The sequence below is a fragment of the Equus caballus genome, chromosome 8 (assembly GCF_041296265.1).
Source record: "Equus caballus isolate H_3958 breed thoroughbred chromosome 8, TB-T2T, whole genome shotgun sequence".
NCBI classification, from domain to species: Eukaryota; Metazoa; Chordata; class Mammalia; order Perissodactyla; family Equidae; genus Equus; species Equus caballus.
In genome coordinates, this window is record NC_091691.1 from 15,502,220 (window position 1) to 15,524,573 (window position 22,354).

General features: G+C 42.6%; 1 protein-coding gene and 1 long non-coding RNA gene across 4 annotated transcripts; one reads left to right on the forward strand and one right to left on the reverse strand.

Moving 5' to 3' along the window:
- Window positions 1-5,192: 5,192 nt before the first annotated feature.
- LOC138915201 (uncharacterized) lies at window positions 5,193-7,124 on the reverse strand. Of its 2 annotated transcripts, none has more exons than XR_011420794.1 (2): window positions 7,009-7,124; window positions 5,193-6,091 (listed from the first exon to the last, which is right to left on the reverse strand). It is a non-coding gene; the product is annotated as an uncharacterized lncRNA (long non-coding RNA). The 2 variants fall into 2 exon arrangements; XR_011420793.1 differs by lacking the exon at window positions 7,009-7,124 and adding an exon at window positions 6,552-6,848.
- Window positions 7,125-7,167: 43 nt separating this feature from the next.
- On the forward strand, window positions 7,168-19,857 carry LOC100052508 (2'-5'-oligoadenylate synthase-like protein 2). 2 transcript variants are annotated; one of them, XM_001488377.7, is made up of 6 exons: window positions 7,168-7,606; window positions 11,898-12,186; window positions 13,001-13,176; window positions 15,482-15,723; window positions 16,206-16,347; window positions 18,089-19,857. In XM_001488377.7, the coding sequence occupies exons 1-6, from the start codon at window positions 7,409-7,411 to the stop codon at window positions 18,602-18,604; spliced, it is 1,563 nt and encodes a 520-aa protein (XP_001488427.3). In that variant the 5' UTR covers window positions 7,168-7,408; the 3' UTR covers window positions 18,605-19,857. The 2 variants fall into 2 exon arrangements, with proteins under 2 accessions (XP_001488427.3, XP_014583038.1); XM_014727552.3 differs by having other exon boundaries at window positions 7,176-7,606; window positions 11,736-12,186.
- Window positions 19,858-22,354: the final 2,497 nt, after the last annotated feature.

The window sequence follows — 22,354 nt, forward strand, 5'->3', positions numbered from 1 at the left end:
TAGAACATCAAAAAACTCACATTACAGGCCTATTCACCTCAGTTGTTCTTACCCAATACATCATGTCCAGCTTTCAACCAAAAACTACGCAGGGGCCGGCCCCGTGGCCGAGTGGTTAAGTTTGCAGGCTCCGCTTCAGTGGCCCAGGGTTTCGCCGGTTCGGATCCTGGGCGCGGACCTAGCACCGCTCATCAGGCCACACTGAGGTGGTGTCCCATGTAGCACAATCAGAGGCACTCACAACTAGAATATACGATTATGTACTGGGGGGCTTTTGGGAGAATAAGAAGGAAAAAACAAAAAAGAAGACTGGCAACAGATGGTAGCTCAGGCGCCAATCTTAAAAAAACCCACAAAACTACCGAGCGTACTAACAGGCAAAAAACCACAGTTTCAAGAGACAAGGAAAGCATCAGAACCAGACTAGGATATGACAGAGATTTTGGAATTATTAGACTGGGAATCTAAAATAGGTATAGTGAATATGCTAACGGCTCCAATGGAAAAAGTGGACAACACAGTTATTTAACCATTCGCCCACTGAAGGCCATCTCAGTTGTTTCCAGGTTTTAGCTGTTATAAATAAAGCTGCTGTAAATACTCATGTACAAGGTTTCTGTGGGAACATAAGTCTTCATGTCTCTGGGAAAAATGAGCAGCTGTGCAATTGCTGGCACATAGTGTAGTGGCACGTTTAGTTTACCAGTAAGAAACTGCCAAAACGTTTTCCAGAATGGCTGTACCGTTTTACACTCTCCCAGCAATCTGTGAATGATCCAGATCCTCCCAACCTCACCAAAGTTTGGTGTTGTCACTGTTTTTTATTTTAGCCATTATGATAGACGTATAGTAGTATCTCATTGTGGTTTTAATGTGCATTTCCCTGATGGTTAATGGTGTTGAACATTGTTACATGTGCTTATTTTCCCTCTGTATATTCTCTTTGGTGAAATGAGTCTTCACGTCTTTCGCCAATTTTCTAATTGGGTTTTTATTTTTTATGGTTGATTTTTAAGAGTTCTTTTTTTTATGATCAGATAATGTGTTTGTATGCTATTGAGTCTTTGAAATCTGATGAGGCTTTCTTTATGGCCTAAAATATTGTCAAATTTTTTAATTATAAACATATATGCTTGAAAAGAATCTGTGTTCTTCAATTCTTTGATGCAATGTTTGTGTCTAGAAAGTTCTTTATATATTCTAGATAGTACTACTTTGTTGGGTGTGTGGTCTGCAAATATTTTCTCCCAATCTGCAATTCGTCTTTTCCTTCTCTTCGCAAGGTCATTCACAGAGCAAAAAATTTTAATTTTGATGAAATCCAATTTATCAATTTTTCCTTGTAAGAATCACGCTTTCAGTGTATCAGTTGTAAGCCTCGGCCTAGCCTTAGGTCCTGAAGATTTCCTTCTATGAATTTTTCCCAAAAGTTCTATAGTTTGATATTTGAGTCTGTGATCCATTTTTGGTTACTATTTGCATAAGATGTGACGTTCCTTTTTTTGTCTATGAGTGTCCAATAGCTCAGGCATCAGGATGAAAGGCTATTTTTCATCCATTAATTGCTTTTGCCCCTTTGTCAAAAATCAGTTGGGAATATTTGTATGGGTCTATTTCCAGTTCTCTATTATTTTCTCTTAACCTATGCATCTATCTTTCTGTCAATACCACACAGTCTTGGTTACCATACCTTTAAAATAGCTTGTGAAAACAGGTGACTGATTCCTTCCATTTTCTTCTTTTTAAAAAAATTGTTTTAGCTATTCCAGTTTGCTTTTCCATATAAATTTTAGAATAATCCTGTCTATAACTATAAAAAATTTTGCTGGGATTTTGATAGGAATTACAGTAAACCTGTATACCAAGCTAGGACAATTGATATCTTTACTAGGTTGACTGCTCTAACTCAGGAACACAATACGTCTCTTCATTTATTTACATCTTCTTTGATTTCTTTCATAGTATTTTGTAGTTTTTAATTCACAAGTCCTGTAGATGTTTTATTAGATTTACACCTAAGAATTCCTCTCTTTTGCAGCTATTGTAAACGTTATAGTATTTTTAATTTTGATGTCCATGTGTTCATTGCTAGTGTTAACATTAAATGCAAAATAGAGAGCAGACTTGACAATTCTCTGAGCAGACAGAACTAATGAAGCCCTGTAAGTAAAATCTAATTTAGCTTATCCTGCAATGCAAGCAGAACTTAACTTGGGCTGCTTCTTGTAAATGCCTTTGAAAATTATAAATGAAATTTAAACTGTCTTCCAAAATTGGAGGAAGATAACTGCTTTTAACCATGTCATTAACACCAGTGCTATAGCCAATCGTTGTAAAGAATGAACAGCTTCTGCATTTTGACTATATAAGCAGTCCTATAACAATATGCCTCTGAGCTTCATTCCACCGTTGGTCTGAATGCTTCCAGTTCACAGACCGTTCTTGTGTGTGTGCAATAAACTCACTAATCACTATTTTATTGATCCAGTGGTTCCACTTTTGGTATTTCTGGATTTTTGACAGTAGTATATTGAAATAGAATTGATTTTTGTATGTTTATCTTGTATCCTGCAACCTGCTGAAGCCACATTTCTTCTAAAAGTTTTGTTGTTTTTGTTTTTTTGCTAGATTCCTTGGGATTTTCTATATAGACAGTTGTGTCATCTGCAAAGAAAAGCACTTTTATTCTTCCTTTCCTTCATCTGAGAATATCTTGATTCCTAAAGGATATTTTCACTGGATATAGGATTCTGGGCTGACAGTTCTTTTCTTTTAGTACTTAAGAAGTGGTGTGCCAGGCTCTCCACGGAGAGAACTGTCTCAGTACATTTTAACCTTTGTCACCTGGTCCACTGATAAAAATCCTCCTTTGGCTGCTTTCAGTTAGGGAACTTGAGTTTCTTATTTCCTTTCTTTTTATTCCTGGTTCTGTTATCTTGGTCATCACATAGCCACTGTGTTTCACTAAACAGACTTCCAGAAAGATTTGGGAATCTCTGCTGGTTTCCTGTCTCCTGAAAATATTCTTTCACTTCCTGGTTTTCCCTCAAACAGGATATTGTTTCTTTCCTTTTCTATTCTATTGTGGAATCTTCCCCAGGACATAAGGTCTACGGCCAAAATTCCAAACATGAAGGGGAAATGGGGAGTAGATAAATGCCTTATTTTCTGCCCAGACAAACATTTTATTCTGGGTCACAATCAGCCTCTAAACTACAGCCTGAAAAAGTCAGTAATTCCCTTGATTAACTAATTCGTAGGTCCCTAAAGAATGGGTTGCTACTGTAAAAACCGTCAATAAAAATGTGATATGTTAAAAGGCAAAACTGTGGAGACATTAAAAAGATCACCAGTTGCCAGGGGTTCAGGAAGAGGGGAGAAGGGATAAATAGATGGAATACAAGGCATTTTTAGGGGAGCGAAACTATTCTGTGATAGTGTAATGGCAAATACATGACATTATGATCTTTCAAAACTCACAGAACTGTACAAAAATGTGAACTCTAATGTAAACTAAGGACTTCAGTTAATAATCATGTATTATTATTGGTTGTATCAATATCGGTTGATCAATTCTAACAAATATATCACACTAATGCAAGATGTTAACAGGGAGAATTGGGTGGAGGAAGGAGTATATGGAAACTCTCTGTACTTTCTGTAAACCTAAAACTGCTTTAAAAAATAAAATCTATTTTAAAATGAAAAAGAAAAAAAAAGAAAGAAATGGTGTGCCACTTTCTTCTGGCTTCCATGATTTTTGATGAGAAATTTACTGTCATTCTAATTGTTTTTCCCTGATAGTGTGTCATTTCTCTTTCACTGCTTTCGAGATTGTTTTCTCTGTCATTAGTTTTCAGAAATTTGCCTACGATGTGTCTTGGTGTATATTTCTTTGAGTTTGTTTGGCTTGAAGTTCTCTCTGCTTCTTTAAGCTATAGGTTTGTGTCTTTTGTCAAGTTCGGGAACTCTTCGGCCATTATTTGAGTTCTTTTTCACCCCTGCCCCCTGCTCGTCTCTTCCAGGACTCTGATGATGTGAATGTTAGGTCTTTTGTTACAATCTCACAGGTCCTTGAGGCTCTGTTCGTTTTGGTTCAGTCTGCTGTCTTTCTGTTGTTCAGAATGGGTAGTTTCTATTGCTCTGTCTTTACGTTCACTGATATTTCCCTCTGTATCCTTTATCCTACTCTTGAGCTCATTCTTTAATTTAAAAATTTTTTTGCATGATTGCATTTTTCAGTTCTAAAATTTACATTTTGTTTGGCATTATATCTTCTCTTTTTTTGCTAAGACTTTCTATTTTTTCATTTGTTTAAAGCATATGCTTAATTGCTTGTTTGAGCGTTTTTATGAGGGCTGCTTTCAAATCTTTGCCAGATAATTCCAATACCTCTGTTATCTCAGTGTTGGCTTTTATTGATTGTCCTTGTTCAGCCCATTTGAGATCTCCCTCTTGTTGGTGTGATGAGTATTTATTTATTGAAATCTGGACATTTGAGTATTATGTGATGAGACTCTGGGTCTTATTTAAATGTTCTGTTTTAGCTGGATTTTCTGATACTGGTCAAGGAATGAGGGTCCTGCCTCATTAGTTCCAGGTGAGTGTGGAGGTCCAGGATCCTCACTGGGCTTCCATTAACCCCTGAGTGCGATCACATTATCTCTCTGAGATTTAATTTCCTTGTATGTAGGATGGGAACTTATATTATAGGGTCCTGTGGGAATTTAAGGAGCTAACCCAAGAAAAGAGCCCAGGCACACACTGAGAGCTGGACAAGCTATAGCTATTGGAGTTAATATTGTCACCATGATGTCAAAGAGCCTGATAAACACTCCGGTATCCATTCACCTGGAAAATGAAAAGCACTGACCACATCAACTTTGTCTCCACCAAACTAGGATTCTAGGAGTTAGAAATAATGGCTGCTTTAGGTAGGTGGACAGCACCACCTAGCAGAGGAGAAAGGAAAATTGTCAAAGTGTTGCCATGACATATTAAGGGTAGGTGTAGGATGGCCCAGTTTTAAAACTATGAATATACGTACACACACGCACCAAAAATGCCCCAATACCAGGTGACCCCAAATCTAAGTCAATTTTTCCAATGGGCTAATAACAAATATTTCCCAGGGAGAAAATGAAAATTCGTTGGGGTTGTCCTGCTTATATAAACTTTAGGGAAATGAAACATGCACTTAAAATATTTAATTTACTTGTTTAGATATAACTATATATTTACATATGAGTAATAGATAAGTAATGCTCTTTTCCACTTTCAAGTTTCAAAAAGCTTTTTTTACAACACTTCACAGGCATCGCCAACAACAGTGTTTTTCTCATCTTCAAGCCAGTTTTTGAATCTTCTAAGCCGGCTTTCCAGGATCCAGCATCTCTCTTCCAACAAGCAGAAGGAGAGACAGGCCTTTTTGAATCTTGATATTCTTGACAAATGATAGTAATGCATTCATGTGGCATTAGGACATTTTTAAAATGCATCCTCTAGGTGTATATTTGTGACCTTCACAGTATCAATGTGAGATTCCTATTCAAAACGATTGTTAAAACACTTGTGCACACCACCACTCGTATATGCAAATGTAAGGCCCTCTTTCCAGGAATAACTGCTAAATCTGAGTCCAATTTCTTTGCCACTTGTTTGACTGATTTCATAGGGCCACCCCTTTAGGCCTCCAAAACTCTCATTAATTGAGATCTTTTAAAGCCATTGTGTCTTTCCCAAACTGTTCTTTGCTCTTCACAATCAACCCCCAGGCCAGCCCCAGCGGCCTGGTGGTTAAGTTCTGCACCCTCCACGTCAGTGGCCAGGACCTGGTTTCCAGCGCGGAACTACACCTCTCGTTGGTAGCCATGCTGTGGCAGCAGCTCACATACCCCCCGACAAAAAAGAGGAAGATTGGCAACAGATGTTGTCTCAGGGTGAATCTTCCCCAGCAAAAAGAGGAAAACTGACAAGAGATATTAACTCGGGGCTAATCTTCCTCAGTGGAAAAAAAATCAACCCCCACCAAAGAAAACTTTTTACAACTTCCTCTTTCGTATGGGTTCTTGAGGATGACGAAGCAACTCACCTAAACAGGAGGAACAAAACAACAAATAAAGGGTGTGCTTGCCTTTGCTCTTAAAAAAGAAAGAGCTCGGTCAATCCCAGGCCCCAGCAACCCTCAGGCTCAGCCCAAGCCCCCTACCCGCTGTGTTGAGAAGCCGGTCTATTAAGAATATGCAGACTATGATCTGCTGAATGAGGAGGCACAAGCCACCCACACTGGGTGAGCGGGTAGCTCCCTCAGCACCCAAGCTCCCACTTTAGGGAAGTGAAAACCCCAGCGTCATTCTGATCGAAGGTGCAGTTTCAATACACCCACGCACAGGAAATAAAGTCTCAAGATTCGTGACTTACAGATCCCAGAAGGTGGAAGGTGGTGGGCCGTGCAAAGAGCTGGGGAAAACGCAGTCCCAGAGAGTAGGAGATAGAAAGCAGGGTAGCAAGCACCTACTACATAGAAGGTGGTTGGGGCAAAGGTCACTAACTTTTCGTGGTCTCAACTCCAAGTGGTTATTTTAAAAGGTGCCCTGGGCCAGCCTGGCGCATAGTAGTTAAGTCCGGCATGCTCCACTTCACTGCCCCAGGTTCGTGGGTTCGGATGCCAGGCACCAACGTATACCATTCATCAGCCATGCTGTCGTAGCAACTCACATACAAAATAGAGGAAGATGGGCACAGATGCTAGCTCAGGGCTAATCTTCCTCAAGCAAGAAGAGGAAGATTGGCAACAGGTGTTAACTCAGGGCGAATCTTCCTCACCGAAAAAAAAAAAAAAAAGTGCCCTGGGAAAAGCAAAGAGGGAAATTACGTTAGGAATCCTAAACTCATTATCTAAATGTCCAGACTCTGGGTGCGAGCAGGGTTGTCATACTGTAAAATGCCTTGGCAGCAACTCAAAATAGTTATTTTTCTCATTGAACCCCCTCACCCAGGCACCAGTACCTCCTGATCCCAGGAGCAGACATGGTCCTGTTCCAGTAGAGGGTTGAGGTCTCCTCTCCACGACGCAGGAAATGGGGCGTCGGGGGAGGCCAGGTCCAGGACATTCTGGGAAATGCCTAGACTGAAAGACTGAGCAACCTCAAGGGGGCGCTTGGCTCCATTTCCCCACCATTTTAGCTGGCAGCCTGAAACAGAAACACAAAATTAGAGCTCAGCGAACTCAGTTTCGGTTTCCCAACAGCAAGAGAGGGGGGTGGGATGTGGCAGCAGAGCTGGCTTCTGAGCTTAGAGCAGCCCGGGGAGAGATAAGATGTACTATCCGGTCCTTTAGCCTGCTGGAGAAACAGGGGTGGCAGAAGCAGAGAGGATTTATTCCAACGGGCAGCCTGGTCTGGCAGAGATGGAGCCCTCCCAGGACCTGTATGAGACCCCTGCAGACAGGCTGGATGCCTTTGTGGAGCACTGCCTTCAGCCCCACGGAGAGTGGAAGGAAGAAGTTCAGGACGCCTGGCAGAGAAGCGAGAAGTTCTTGAGGAATCATTGCTTCCGGGATGAGCTGCTTGGAGACCAAGAAGTCAGGGTGCTGAAGGTGGTGAAGGTGGGCACATGGGGACCCTGGGGTTTCCGATCCCAGCTCTAATGCTTTGGGACTGTGTGAGCTTGGGGGAGGGGTCATTTCATCTAAGTTTCAATCTCCTCTTTAACCCAAATTTGTTATAAGGAATACATGAGATAAAGTGTGGAAAACGCTTTTAAACAGTATATTATCCTACAAATCTTAAGGATGATTATGATTATCCTCATCATGTTTTATTATTGTTGTTATTATTTGAGATTCAGCTGTCTGAGTGCTAAGGAGGCAGGTGGAATGTAGATAAGAGCTCTCTATAAAATGCATGCTTTTGTTTCTTGTTTGAAAAAACTGTTGACTTGAAAATAAAACAGCCAGTTATTGTACCAGCAACGTGAGCTTCTTGGGAATAGCAAAGGAATTGCAATTCTGGGCAAACCACTTACAACAAAAGCCACAGGCAGATCCAGTAAGCAAAGGAGAAAAAAGAGGGAGGTGGAAGTGGCTGTTATTTTGAACAAAAGTCCATTGGTGGAAATGGAGAGTTGGGAGGGGGCGGGGCAATCCATTTCTAGTTCGGGATGCAATGTACATCTCTTCCTGTTGGGGTCTGTAATTGAACATTTCTTCCTCTTTCGGTCTGTAATTGACAGTCCTCCCTGTAATTGACACACAGAGTCATTGTATCTGAGGGCTTCCCCTTCTGGCCTCCAGACTCCATTTTAAATGAGATTCCCCTTTATTAATTTTCACAAAGCCTACTTTATGCCCAAAGTCACAAAGATGATCTCCTATATTTTTCTTCTAAAATGGCACTGTATTATATTATATAGTTAGATTAGAAACTGTCTAGCCGTTATGCAATACCAGAGAGGGCTTCGTGGGTTAAATGGATTTTTAGGGGCTGACCATATAATTCAACACCCATTTATAGCATGATTTCTCCTGGGAAAGTACTGAATTGTAATTCAACTTTTAACACATCACCCTAAACCGAAAGTATCTTGACCATAAGTCTAGCTTTTGCTAGGAGGAAAGACATCTAGCATTAACTTAAGTAAATCAGGCTGTTTGCCTGGGGGCGGGGGGTAATGGTGCAAAAGGTAAGACTGAAAGGACATGCAACTTTAAAGAATCTTTAAATAAAGACTCAAAACCAAAGATTCAGGGGTGTTATCAGCAAACCATGAGCTTCCAAACCGAAATTCAGGAAACTTAAGCTCCTGTAGTTGCTTCAAAAGATCCCACTTTGCACTTCTGGGCTCTGACTCTTCTGCGTATCTGAATTTCCTGGAGGAACTGAAACCTCTGCTTTCTGCTCTAGAGTTCCATCAGCATTTTTGCTTTCAGGACCTGAAACTAAAAAAAGGAAATCTCCGTAAGAACCAGAAAAGGGGTGCATATTCTCTGAAGGATGGGTCTAAAAGCGCTCAAGTATTTTAGTATAAGTTCTACATAAAGATCTTCTCTGGATTTGAATGTGCTGTGTTTCCACTGGAAACACTACTGCAATACCCATATCCTGAAGTTCCCATTCCCACCTTTACAAGTGGAGACTATTTGCCTGCGGAAGACGTTATTTTCCCTTTCTTCTTGTTCTCTCAGTGATCTCTTTATCTAGAAGTTTAAACACCCCTACGCTAACCATCTCCAACTATTGTGAGCAGCCTAGAACAAAGGATTTCTGGAGTTAAACACCCTATTTGGATAAACATTGGTAAACAAATAATAGCCAAAAGGACACACGTTCATTACATTTCCGTTTCTATATTAGGAGGAAGGAAGAGGGTACATTGCACATGGCACGTAATTCAACTGCCTTTCTTGATCTAAGCACTAGATTTTCTGAGTTGAATGTAGTTTTCCTGGTTTCATCCATCTATATCGTGGTGAGAGTGCTGTATTTTTCTAGAATTAAATGTACTGATTTCCTACCACGAGTGGCCTAGAGCGCCTTCTGAGACCAGTAGTAACTTTTGCAAAGACATCCCTTGCTGTGCCTAATCGCGGCCACCCTCTGACACCCATATTCTTCCTTTTTCTTCTATTCTGTTTCCTCGAGTCAAGAAATGCTAGTGCCAAACCAATGCCAACGTTAAGGTTACATAGGAATCTGAGGTCAAAATTGCTTCACGATTTTTTAAATTACATGAGTAATACATTTAATCACAAAAATATAGGAAAATACAAAAAAATTACAAAATGAATGACCTTACTAGGCATAGATAAGCACTACTAACATTTTAGTATACTATGATTACATTTTACATGTTTATAAATAACTAGAAAACGTTTTCTTTCGTACATACTTATAAATACATTTATTTGTAAAGAGATTGTAAATTTCTGGTACTGGCCAAGATGGAGTAAGGCTCTTATAAAATCTGTCTATCACAAATTACAACTAAGACTCTGGACAGACATCAAAAAGCCAGTGCTTGAGCACTCTGAAAAGTTAACAATAGCAGGCAGATTGGGGACTGAAGTCAACCCTTAGTGACAACCTATCACAAGAGTGATTATGGCGGAGCAAACTATTAACACACACGATAACATGGGTGGATATCAAAAGCATGGTGCTGAGTGGGAAAAAACCCCAATTTCAAAAGGTCACATACTGTATGATTCCATTAACATAATTCTCGAAATGACAAGATTATCTCGATAGAAAGCAGATTAGTGTTTTTTCCAGGGTTTAGGGATGGCAGAAGGGAGAGAGGTGGGTATGACTATAAAGGAGCTGAATGAGGAAGCAGAATGGAATAATTCTGTATCTTGATTTCAGTGGTGGTTACGGGAATCCACACATGTGCTAGAATGTCCTAGAAGTAAACACACACGTTGTATCAATATCAATTTCCTGATTTTTGGTGTTCTACTCGATTTATGTAAGAAGTGACCGTGAGGAGGTAACTGGGTAAAGGGCACAGCAGACTTCTCTGAACTATCGTTACAACTACCTGTGAATCTATAATTACTTCAAAATAAAAATTAGCTTATTGTATATGGGGAAAAGGAGAAGGGCCAGCCCCCCTCCCTGGCTACTGAAGGAGACCCCCCGCCCCAAGTTCCCCTCCGTCAGAGGATATGTTCCCTTTAGTGTCGTTCACCAGGGCCAGGAGTGGAGACAGCCCCTCAGAACTCCTGGGTTTTAGAGGTTGAAGGTACTTTCACAGGTACAGCAACAACCACTGAAATGTGGTTGTCTTTAAAAATGACACTTGCCAGGACCGTTTCCTGTCCCAGGAAAGTGGCTGCCTCTCTACGCTTTGGAGGAAGAAAACCATGCTTTGAAGCAAGCTTCTCTTATTGAGCATTCTTTTGGCCAAATATTGTAACTTGTAGTTTTCTAGTTCAATTTCTGGAATTACATCAACACTAAGTGGGGGAAAAAATGTAAAAAGATCAAAATGTACAGGTGGAGAGGACAAGGCCAGAGGAAGACCATTTGCAAATGGACTAAGGGCAGGCAGGACTTTCCATTCTCAGGCCCCCTCTAGGCACTCCATGATCACGCTACCTAGATTTTAATCCTCCTGGGATCTTTATCCACGACGTCCGAATTCCCTTTCCTGCTTGTTTCCTATCCAGGGGCAAGATTTGTGATTCACATGTCAAGGCTGCAGCTGGGCCTCCTTCCATGAACATTTATGCTACCTATAAACTAGAATTTCCAGCATCCCTGCACACACACACAAGTCTAAAAAATATATTTGTGCATACACACACACATGCCTACACACACACACAAAATGTGTGTACAAAATATATACACAAAAGTATGTTTGTCTAGGCCAGAACTTTCCAATAGAACTTTCTACAGTGGTGGAAATGTTCTCTATATGTGCTGTCCAATGTCTCATCGCTATCCGTGGGTGGCTGTTGAGCATTTGAAATTAGGCTAGTGCGACTGAAGAGCTGAACTTTTTATTTCATTTTATTTTAATTAATTTAAATTTAAATAGCCACATGTGGCCACCACGTTGGATAGCCTAGGTCTAGGCATTGAACATTTACGGAATAATATATAAGAAGCTGGTATCTGTGGTTGCCTCTGGAGAAAGGGCTTAAGGCCTGGGGTGCAATGGAGTTTTACATTTCATTTATATTCTTTGAATTATTTATCCTGTACTTAATTTTTCTAATGAATGAAAAGATGTGGTAACAGCCACAGCAGACGCCACCACGTGTGATGGAGACCAAGAACTCCTTTTGGGATCCGTGTGAACAGCCTAACGTGGGTGCCTCTGACTTCACTCCTCACTTTAAAGCATCATGCCTCAGGGGAAGTGAAGCTCAACATCGATGTCCTCCCCAGGGTGGCTCCTCTGGGAAGGGGACGACGCTGAACCACAGCTCCGACGTGGACATGGTCCCCTTCCTGAGCTGCTTCTCCAGCTTCCAAGACCAGGCATTGCTCCGGGGATCCATCATCAGCCTCATCGAGGAGAAACTGACTCACTGTAGCAGGAGCCTGGCCTACAACATCACTCTGGCCCCGCGCAGAGAGACGACCAGGGTCCCCCGCTCCCTGTCCTTCCAGGTCCAGGCCAGGAGGAGCAGTGAAATCATCAGAGTGGATGTGCTCCCGGCTTTCAATGCTCTAAGTAAAGACAGTGATGGGTCAGGTGGAGGGAAGGGAAGCGAGTCAGGAGCCTTTCACCAACCTGGCCTTGGGGGAGGTTTGGGAAAGTGGAAAACAATGGGGGAGAATGGTATTGCCTCTTTTTTCGGGGGGATGGGACTGGAACTATACCTTGAAGATTAAGTCCTTCCATAAATGCTTGTGTTGCCATGTCCCACTGCTGAGAGGAATCTCAGGTAATGGATTCCCACCTAACCCAAGGAGAAGATTCTTCTCTGACCCTCTGTGAAGCACCAGGGCGAGCAAGCCCTTCAAGGTCTTTGGAGTTAGAACTGGACTGAAATCATTTTAAAAGCAGGGCTCCTAATGTCTTCAAATTTTGGCTCCAAGACTTACTAATTGTGTGACCTTGGGCAAGCTACCTAACACCTCCAAGACTCAATGTTCCAACCTGTTAATTGGGATAATAATATCAGGTTGAATCATAGGAAACTGACAGTATTTGACCCTGTTTGACCCACAAAAAATGGCAATTTCCTATGGTTCCACTTAATTTTGCCTTCTTCATGGAGCTGTTCTAAGGATTCCATGAGCTTAGCCCAGTGCTGACACATGGTAAGTCTTTGGTCAATGCGACTTATTTAAAATCTACATGATTTTGGGGAGGGCTGCCAAACCCTTGAGGCCTCCACTTCCTTAGTTGTAAAATGGGAAAAATAATGCTATAGTGAGGATTGCGTGAGATAATTTATGCCCACTTTACACACAGTAGTCCTTTTCCCATCTTCCTCACCTCAAAGGGAGGATTTTCCTGACCAGGTGCTTTTTTCTCCCAGGAAATTTTTGCCCGGACTCTAAACCACCACCGGAAATCTATGAAAACTTGATCACCACCCATGGCGCCCCTGGGGAGTTCTCGCCAAGCTTCACAGAGTTGCAGAGGCACTTCGTGAAAAGTCGTCCTACTAAGCTAAAGAGCCTCCTGCGGCTGGTGAAACACTGGTACCTGCAGGTGCGGGGCTGGGAGACGTAGCGACTGGAGGGAGGGCGGGCGCCTCCTAGCATTTTTTTTTTAAGAGAAAGAAATGGAAACAACCTAACTATCTCAGAAGAGGGAACAGGTTCAATAATGTAGGTGGACTAGTATAATTGGAAATTATTTGTAAACGAGAGAGCACTGGACAGTGTTTTGCATTATTGTTGTGGCTGTTGTCTGTTCTTGCTATATTCTCTTCACTTCTGAAGTGTCACATCCCGGTCATAGCCTCCTGGTTCCAATGACATGTTCCTCAAGGGCAATTCAATGGTTCTTGATGTACATAAACATGATTTTCCACAGGCTTCAGACCTCAGGCATTTCACATAATAATAACAGCAACAATAGTCATAAAGCTACTATTTACTCTGAGTTAATTATGCTCCCTGATCTAGGCTAAACGCTCCGCATATTTTTTCTCATTTAATCTTTCCAATCGCTCTGTCATGTATGTGATATTCATTAGCCCCATTTTGAAGATGGAAAAACAAGGCTCAAAAGCGAAAGTGGGGCTAAGATTTGAGTACGAAAGTGTCTGACTCTTGAATATGTGCCCTTAGTCAACAACCTTAATTTCGTGATCATAGTTATTTTTGCTGATTATTTGAATATTACATTGAGCTCATCAACAAAAATTCAAACAATGCAAAAAAAAACTCAAGAAGGTAAAATACACACGAAATCTCTGAGATAATACCAATAACATTTTTGGTGACTATTCCTTCACGCTTTTCTTTGTGTCTTTATATTTTATAACACGGCTCATGCAGAGGTTACATCAGTGGAATCATATCGTGCATACTCTTTTTGTAGTCTACCCTTTAAAAAAATACATTTGCACATTGACCTTTGGACTTAAACTTGTGGGAGTTTCTTATTAATGTATTTTGCATATTTTTCCATTGGGTTTTTTTTAAAGATTGGCCCTGAGCTAACATCTGTTGCCAATCTTCTTATTTTTTTTTCCTTCTTCTCCTCCCCAAACCCCCCGAGTACATAGTTGTATATTCTAGTTGTAGGTCCTTCTATTTCTACTATATGGGACATCACCTCAGCATGGCTTGATGAGTGGTGCCACGTCCTCACCTTGGATCTGAACTGGCAAAACCTGGGGCCTCTGAAGCAGAGCCCACGAACTTAACCACTCAGCCACGGGGCTGGCCCTCCATTGGGTTTTTAAAATCTTTTTCTTATCAGTTGTAAAACCTCTTTGCAAATTGTAGATACTTACCATGATCTCTCATGTGTTGCAAATATTTTTGCCAATATATCACTCATCTGTTGACCTTAATTATAGTGTCTTTGACAACATAATTAATTCAAATTTTAAAATAAACATATCTGACTTTTCTTTTATAGGTTCTAGGTTTCCTATCTTACCCACATAGATATGTAGTCTCTTAATTTTTCTTCTAATATATTTAATATATACTTTAACTCCATTTATAATTTATTTTGGTATTTGGTGTGACAGTGGGATCATCTTTAATTTCTTCTAGATGGCTAAGTTGTGCCAGCATCATTTAATGGATTATGCATCTTTTTCCCACTGAACTGAAATACCATGCTTGTCAATTCTTAAATTCTTGTATCTACTGGGAACCAACTCTGGGCTATCTGTTCTGTTACACTTGGCTATTGTTTATTCTGACGCCAAAAGCACACTGTTTCTGTTACAAGTCCTTTACATGACGCATCTGAGAAGACAAATACCAATCTCTCTATTTTTCTTTTTCATAGTTTTCTTGGATTTCCTAGGCAATTATTCCTCTATATGAATCTTAAGATCATTTTATCCCTTTAAAAACACCACTGGGATTCTAATTGAAATTGCCATAAGTTTCTAAGTTAATTTTTGAAGAGCTGAAAATTTCACATGATTACTCTCTCTTCTTCATCTTTCTGATGAAGTTTGTTCTGGTTTTGGTTTATGTTTTCAGTGTGCTTGTGTGTTCAGTTTTCTTTGATTGTATCTTCTATTCACTATATTATATTGCCTCCCCCATTCCAACTGAATAACACAATTGTTGAGGACCAGAAGGTCCACAAGAGGCCCCAACTTTCTCTTTTATTGAAATTTTGATGGCCCCAGGACATAGCTCATCTAGATCCCAAGCTGCTAGGCCCACGTCAGATTTCACAGATGAGCTGCATAACCCACATGTGAAATGAAGTATTCCTGGGCTCTGGAAACACAGAGACCTGGAAATTCCCAGTTTCCAGACTAACAATCTCATATTCTCCCTCCCTCCCTCTCTCTCTCTCTCTTCCTCCTCTCCAGTACGTGAAACGTAAATATCGAAAAGCAGCAGTGCCCCCAAAATATGCACTGGAGCTTCTGACTATCTATGCCTGGGAAATGGGTACAAACAAAAATGAGAGCTTCAACCTGGATGAAGGATTTATAGCTGTGATGAAACTCCTCAGAGATTATGAAGACATCTGCATATATTGGACCAAGTACTATGATTTTGAAAATGAAGTTGTCAGAATCTTTATCAAAAAACAGTTGAAGGAATGCAGGTGTGTTGGTTGCATTACCTTCAGCTGCAAGCTAATAGAAAACCCAACTCATACAGTCTTTAAAATAAAGGGAGTTTATTGGCTTTTGTAGCTGAGAAATCCAAAGATAAATGAAGCTTCAGGTATGGTGTGATCTAGATGTTCACTATGTCATCAGGGTCCCATCCATGAATTGCTCAGCTCTGCCTCTCCCAGATTTTACCTTTGAATTCAGGCTAACTTCCTCATGGCTGCATCAGTTCCAGGTTTCTCATCTGGACTCATACCTTCCAGTACAAGAGGGAGAGCCCCTTTGCCCTAGCATTCCAAGCAGAATCCCTGAGATTCATTCTGATTGGGCCAGCTTAGGTTACACCTCCAATCCCGAGCCAAGAGCTTCAGCTTGCAGGGAGGCCTCCCCACACAGAGGTATGCACAATCTCATAGACCTGAGTGACAGAGTTCTGAGTGTGATGGAGATCCTCCCCACTCCTCTCTCCCAGGCCCATTATCCTGGACCCAGCTGATCCCACCAACAACCTGGGAAGGGCAAAGAGATGGGACCTGGTGGCCAAAGAGGCCGTTTACTGCCTGAAGCAGGATTGCTGCAGGACGGAAGACTCCAGCCAAGCCTGGCACGTACAGGTACAACCCCTCCTCACCTCACAGTCATGACTCAGTGATGACCTCACTTCAACCCCCCATAAATCTTCCCCACTCCTGCCACAGCACCTGTAAGTCCCCAGGACAGGCAGCACCTCCCATGGAGACATCCCAGCCAACCAGGTGTGCATTTCTTCCCCCTCTGCTGCGTCTGCACCTCAGTTCTTTCATCTGTATGATGAGCAAGCAATTTCTGCCCTGCTCTGTAGCCGTTTGAGGGATACAGTCAAAGGATATATTCATATACATACATCCTGTGGGGTAACGTTTCCTCTATTGCGGGTTGTCGAAAGCTCAACTTCTTGCTATGAAAACAAGAGATTTAGCACGTGTCTAAAAACAATCAGTGAGGAGCATAGGATTCCACTGCAATGAGCAAGCCCAGGGGCACAGCCCCCTGCACATGGTGTTTCCCGCACAGATCACAACACTACATAGGAATCCAGGGTTCAGAGACCAGGACTCTGCTATGAGCTCACTGAGAGATCTGATTTCCCCAGCCCGCTACTCCTGGAGAAATCTTGTCACAGTCCCGCTTTTCATTTCCTGCACACAAATTCTCAGTCTGGCCCCCAAGGCAACCCTGAAGCAAATAAGGGACAGAACCACCCTATCAGCGGGACCCACCACTTAGCCACGTCCCATTGGCTGGAATGTCCAGAAGACTGGGATTCCTGGGAGACAAGATTCATGGAACAGTCTTCCAACTCTTGCCAGGACCCCTCCCAGTGATTACTATTATCATTTTATGTTTTGTGAAAAGGCAACACACTTTCATAGCCCAAAAAAGCAAACTGTTGAAAAAAAGCACACAATTAAAATCAGTCTCCCTGCCCTCCCAATGCCCAGTCTGTCAGTTCTGCCCCGTTCTTGGCGTCCACTTATCAATTTCTTGCATCTCCTTCCATGGATGTGCCACACAAGCACATGCCTGTGTCTGTACAACCTATTTTTTGCATCTTTACTTTTATTTTCTTAAATTATTAGGTCATTCAGTTACTCAATTAAATTATCTGCAAGACAATCCCATATCCACACATATAGGCCTAAAAGGCATAACCATATAACAAAGTTCAAACCAGGATATTTCTGAACATGAAATGGGGTGATGTTAATTATGCCAGGACAAAGGGCGTACACCAGGACTGCCCTAGACTAACGAGAACATCAAGTCATTCTGGATCAATAGCTAGATCATAATCCAATGAATAAAAGTAACTTAACATATAATCAGTGCCCTACTGATAGATTTTTTAAGATGCTTTCAGACTTTGGCTATTACAGTGAATATCCTTGAACATCCATCTCAGTGCCTGACATACATTGAATCATTTAGCCTACAACAGCCCTATCTATGATGGACTTCTGGAGTAGGTGCTAATGTTATCCCCGTGTGACATGTGGGGAGTCTGAGTAGGTCCATATAGACGGAGTGGTTATTTGGAGAGCAGTTGCCAGTTGTCACTCTGGTTGGGGTGAGTCAGAGGACAGAGGATGACCCAGTGGTCCTGTAAGCCTAGGATGACCAAATGTTCTGCTTTGCCTGGAACAATCTTGGTTCATACTTGTTGGCTGAGAGAATTATTGACTGCATCTCCTTTTACTTTTAAATGTGCCTCAGTAGGCAACAAATTATATCATCAGTAGCCAGAAGAGGGGGGATTTTGAGACAACAGACAGCCATGCCATCAGATACCTTAATCTGCTCCCTGCTCCCTTCCAGCCAGCAAGGGACGTCCAGGTGATAGTGAAACACACAGGGTGGGAGCCCTGGACACTCTCAGTGGACCCCTACAGCCCCATCTGGAAGATGAAAGTGGAGATCAAGAGTACGTGTCGCCTCCAGGGACAGCAGCGTCTCTCCTTCCAGGAGCCAGGAGGAGATCGGCAACTGCTCAGTAGCCGGCGGACCCTGGCAGATTACGGGATCTTCTCTAAAGTGAACGTCCGGGTGCTGGAGACCTTCCCTCCTGAGATCCAGGTGTTCGTGAAGGACTCCAGCGGCCACACCAAGCCTTACGCCATTGACCCTGATAACTCCATCCGTGACTTGAAAGAGAAGATTGAGGAGGCTGGAGGACCTTGCGTGGAGGATCAGATACTAAGGTTCCAGGGTCGGAAACTGTGGAATCATCGCAGCCTCTCAGACCTGCAGATAGAGGACTGTGACACCATCACGCTCATCAGGAAAGACTACAATTCTCCAGTAGTGCCAGTGGTCTGGCCGTTCACGATGTAGACTTCTCTGTCCTGTCCCCCCAGCCCACCTCTTTCTACCCAAACCGCTGTGTTCCTTCTGAACATAAATACCCCTCCCCTGCTTAAAATCCTCCAATGGCTCCTATCACCTACAGAATAAAGTTCGAGTTCCTTTGCTTGGCATTCAGGGACCTTGACAATTTAGGCCTTGCCTACTCCTCAATCTCTCCTTACCTCGCTCAAAACACACTAGATGTGGCCCAAGCACTTGCAATCCCAGCACACTGAAGGCCAGGTCATAACTTCATGACTTTGAGTCAACTATCCTTTCCCTGCACGTTTTCATCTTTCAATACTCAAATCTCTAGGTCATCGATTCTCAAAGTATGGATCCTAGACCAGCAGAATTAGCATGACCTGGGAACTTTTTTCTTTTTTTCCAAGTAATTTTCTTGAGATCGTAATGGCTCATAACATTGTGTAATTTCAGATGTACATTATTATTTGTCAATTTCTGAATACACTTCATCGTGCTCACCCCTAGTAGTCTGATTTTTGTCCATCACCATACATATATGTCCCTTTATCCCTTTCACCCACCCCCCAATCCCCTTCCCCTCTGGTAAACACTAATCTCTTCTCTTTATCCATGTATTTGTTATCTTCCACACGTGAGTGAAATCAAGCAGTATTTGTCTTTCTCTGGCTTATTTCGCTTAACATCATACCCTCAAGGTCCATCCATGTTGTTGCAAATGGAACGATTTTGTCTTTTTTATGGCTGAGTAGTCTTCCATTGTAGATATATATACCATATCTTCTTTACCCATTCATCAGTCAACGGGCACTTGGGTTGCCTCCACATCTTGGCTATTGTGAATAATGCTGCAATGAACATAGGAGTGCATAAATCTCTTTGGACTGGGAACTTCTTAGAAATGAAAATTCTCAGCAACTATCCCAGATTTATCTGAGTCAGATTGTCTAGTGGTGGGACTCGGTAATGTGTGTCTTAACAAGCCTTCCAAGTAATTCTGATGCACACTCAAGTTTGAGAACCACTGCCATAAGCCCCATACAGCTGACCAAGTCATCTTCTGCCCCTCCCTTCTCCCCGCCCCCAAGTCAGATTTCTGTGAAAGCACTTGGGCCACTCATGGTGTCCCTTTGTTAGATCATCTATCTCCCTAGTCTAATAAGACTTGACAAGGATAGTGACAAGAAATGGTTTAGAATGGTGCCTTCCTGACACAAATGCTTGGCACGTTCTTGTTGAATAAATGAGTGAACCAATGAATGGCTTTGAATCCTTCACTACTATCTTCATGAAAGTCTCAGTCCAATGCCATTTTGGAGACCACATTGTTTGGGATGCCCCCCAGGCCATGTTTCATTCTTTGAAAATGCCCACACTCACCCATACAAGCCCCATGCTGGAGTGCTAGCCCTATGCCATGCTCATACCCAATAGCTTCACCTCTCTGTCCAAACCTAATTGGACCAAAGTGATCAGCTGACCCATAGGTAGAATCCATTCATGGTTGTACTTAGCCTATCAGATTTTGAGTTCTGGGGGCTGGGACCAGGCACGGAGAGCTCTTGGTACTGTTAACTGTGGGTGAACCTCTAAGTAGAAATGCAATCAGAACTGAACAGCCCAAGCGAGAACCCCACCCGATTCCACACATTAGTAAAGAGAGAGCCCTCTGCATAGATAGTGGAGCCACACCTCTCAAGAGATGGAATCAAAAACCCTTAAGCAGCCCCAGGGAGAGAAGCTGCAGGATGCTATTAGGCCTGCCCTTTTTTCTATCAAATTCCCCCTGAATCCTTTCATCAACCTAAATTGAATGAGCAGCCACTCACTGAGTGAATCAGAGTGACTTGGGTGTCTTTCCTGCCCCAAGAGCTTTGACGTGGATCTGCTTCGGCAGCTCAAGAAAATTCTTTGTTTCTTTTCCTCGGTAAATTAATAATCCTATGCATCTACATAGCATTTACACCAAGAGTCTTCCTAGACATGATGTCATTTGATTCTTATCCTCACCACTGCCCCACAAGTTAGATGGATGAATAGAATTAACACCCCTTCCTCCTTTTTACAGATGAGAATACCAAGACTTGGAGGATAGGGACTGATGTTCAGAGGGCAGCTTCTGTGGAAGAGGAACCGGGACAAGCTCAGCAGGGACTTCCTGGGGCTCTCATACGTCACCTAGAAGGCACACCTTTCTCTCTCACTTTCTCTGGGCCTCACCCATAGGCACACTCCCTGAGCTCCAGTTTCATCATCCTACTAACCTTCTCCAATCCCTTCAATAATATTGTCCACAGCAAATAACTTCACCTCTGGCCACAGCTGATTGGACCAGGGATGAATCACCTGACCCAAGATAGAATCGATCCATTGGCTGGGCTAAGCCAATCCAATCTGAGTTCTGGGACATTGGGAGCTACTATTTCTTGAGCATTTTCTGTTGTGTCGGGCGTAGCACACAACGCTTGGCATCTATTTATCCTCACAATGAGCTTAGGTTGATAACCATTGCCCCCATTTTGTAGTTGAGGAAACAGAAGCTCAGGCAGGTTAAGGGTCTGGATCAAGGTCACATAGCCATTAAGTAGCAGAGCTGACATTGAAGGTCGTGTATGTCTGACCAGAGACTATGGTCTTTACTACACAATACCGCCTCACTTAGCAGACCTCAGCTCCGCCACTTCCTAGCAGTGGATCCTTGGGCAGGTTTCTCAGTCTCATTGACCTCAGCTTCCTTGTGTACAGAATGGGACATTGACTGTACCACTTATTTCACAAGGTCATTGTGAGGGACACGTGATGAGTGTGAAAGCACTTTATAAACTGTAAAACTCTGCCAACAGGAGCTAACGTGGCACAGAAACAATGGATGGCTGGGGGCTAAGATAAGAAGAGGAACTTACAAGATAGAAACAGCTGCTGTGTGGAACTGGTAGATCCAGCTTTGTTCTACATTCTAGTATGAGAGATACACTTTATCTAAAAAAAAAAAACAAACCCAAAAGATAGGCTTTGGCTCAAAAAGAGCATAATTTTGATAAGGGCTATAAAAGAAGCAGCTTGAGAAGGGTAGACCTGGAGGGAGTTGGCTCCTGACAACCCAGGAGAGAGGAAAGAGCTTGACATGGTCAAAAACTGATGGAATGGGTTTCAGGGCAGGAGGGCAGGGGGAGAGACTGGCTTTAGAAGCCGGTTGCCAGCATCCAGGGAGAGGAGATGCTGGTTTGGGCTGGGGATGGGAGTGGAGATGGAAAGAAGCAGATAGATTCAAGGTCCATCTTGCTGATGGGTAGAACGTGGGCTCCCAGTTACCTTTACAGGGTTATTGATGGGGAGGGGGCTTAAGGGACCCTGCTGGACTGCTAGAAATGTTCTATTATCTCCATCTGGGTGGTGGTTGCAGGGGCATACGCAAACGCAAAAACTTTATCCAGCCGTACATTTAGGTGTCTCAGATCAGCTTCCCAGGGAAGCAGATTCTGAGATGGAGATGTATGTACAGGAGGTCGATTAGGGAGTAGTTCTCAGGACCAACATCTGTAAAGAAGTGAAGGCACTGGGACTGAACAGAGAGAAAAGCTGGACTGTGATGCAGTCACTATAAAGACTTCGGCAAACCCCACGGGGAGCTCTGGAGCTGTGATGGCCCCTCAGAGTTGTCCCCAAGTGAAGCAGGGGATCAGGCCTCTGTACAGCGCCCCTCCCCCTCCCCCCACATCAGTCAGTCACTGAATACAAGCAGCCCCACGGAAG

Excerpts from the sequence above, each read along its gene's own strand:
- LOC100052508 (XM_001488377.7), top strand. The coding sequence starts at position 7,409 with ATGGAGCCCTCCCAGGACCTGTATGAGACCCCTGCAGACAGGCTGGAT. Across the intron at positions 12,187-13,000 it reads CCCGGCTTTCAATGCTCTAA|GAAATTTTTGCCCGGACTCT; the intron begins GTAAAGACAGTG and ends TTTTTCTCCCAG. Across the intron at positions 16,348-18,088 it reads GCCAAGCCTGGCACGTACAG|CCAGCAAGGGACGTCCAGGT; the intron begins GTACAACCCCTC and ends GCTCCCTTCCAG.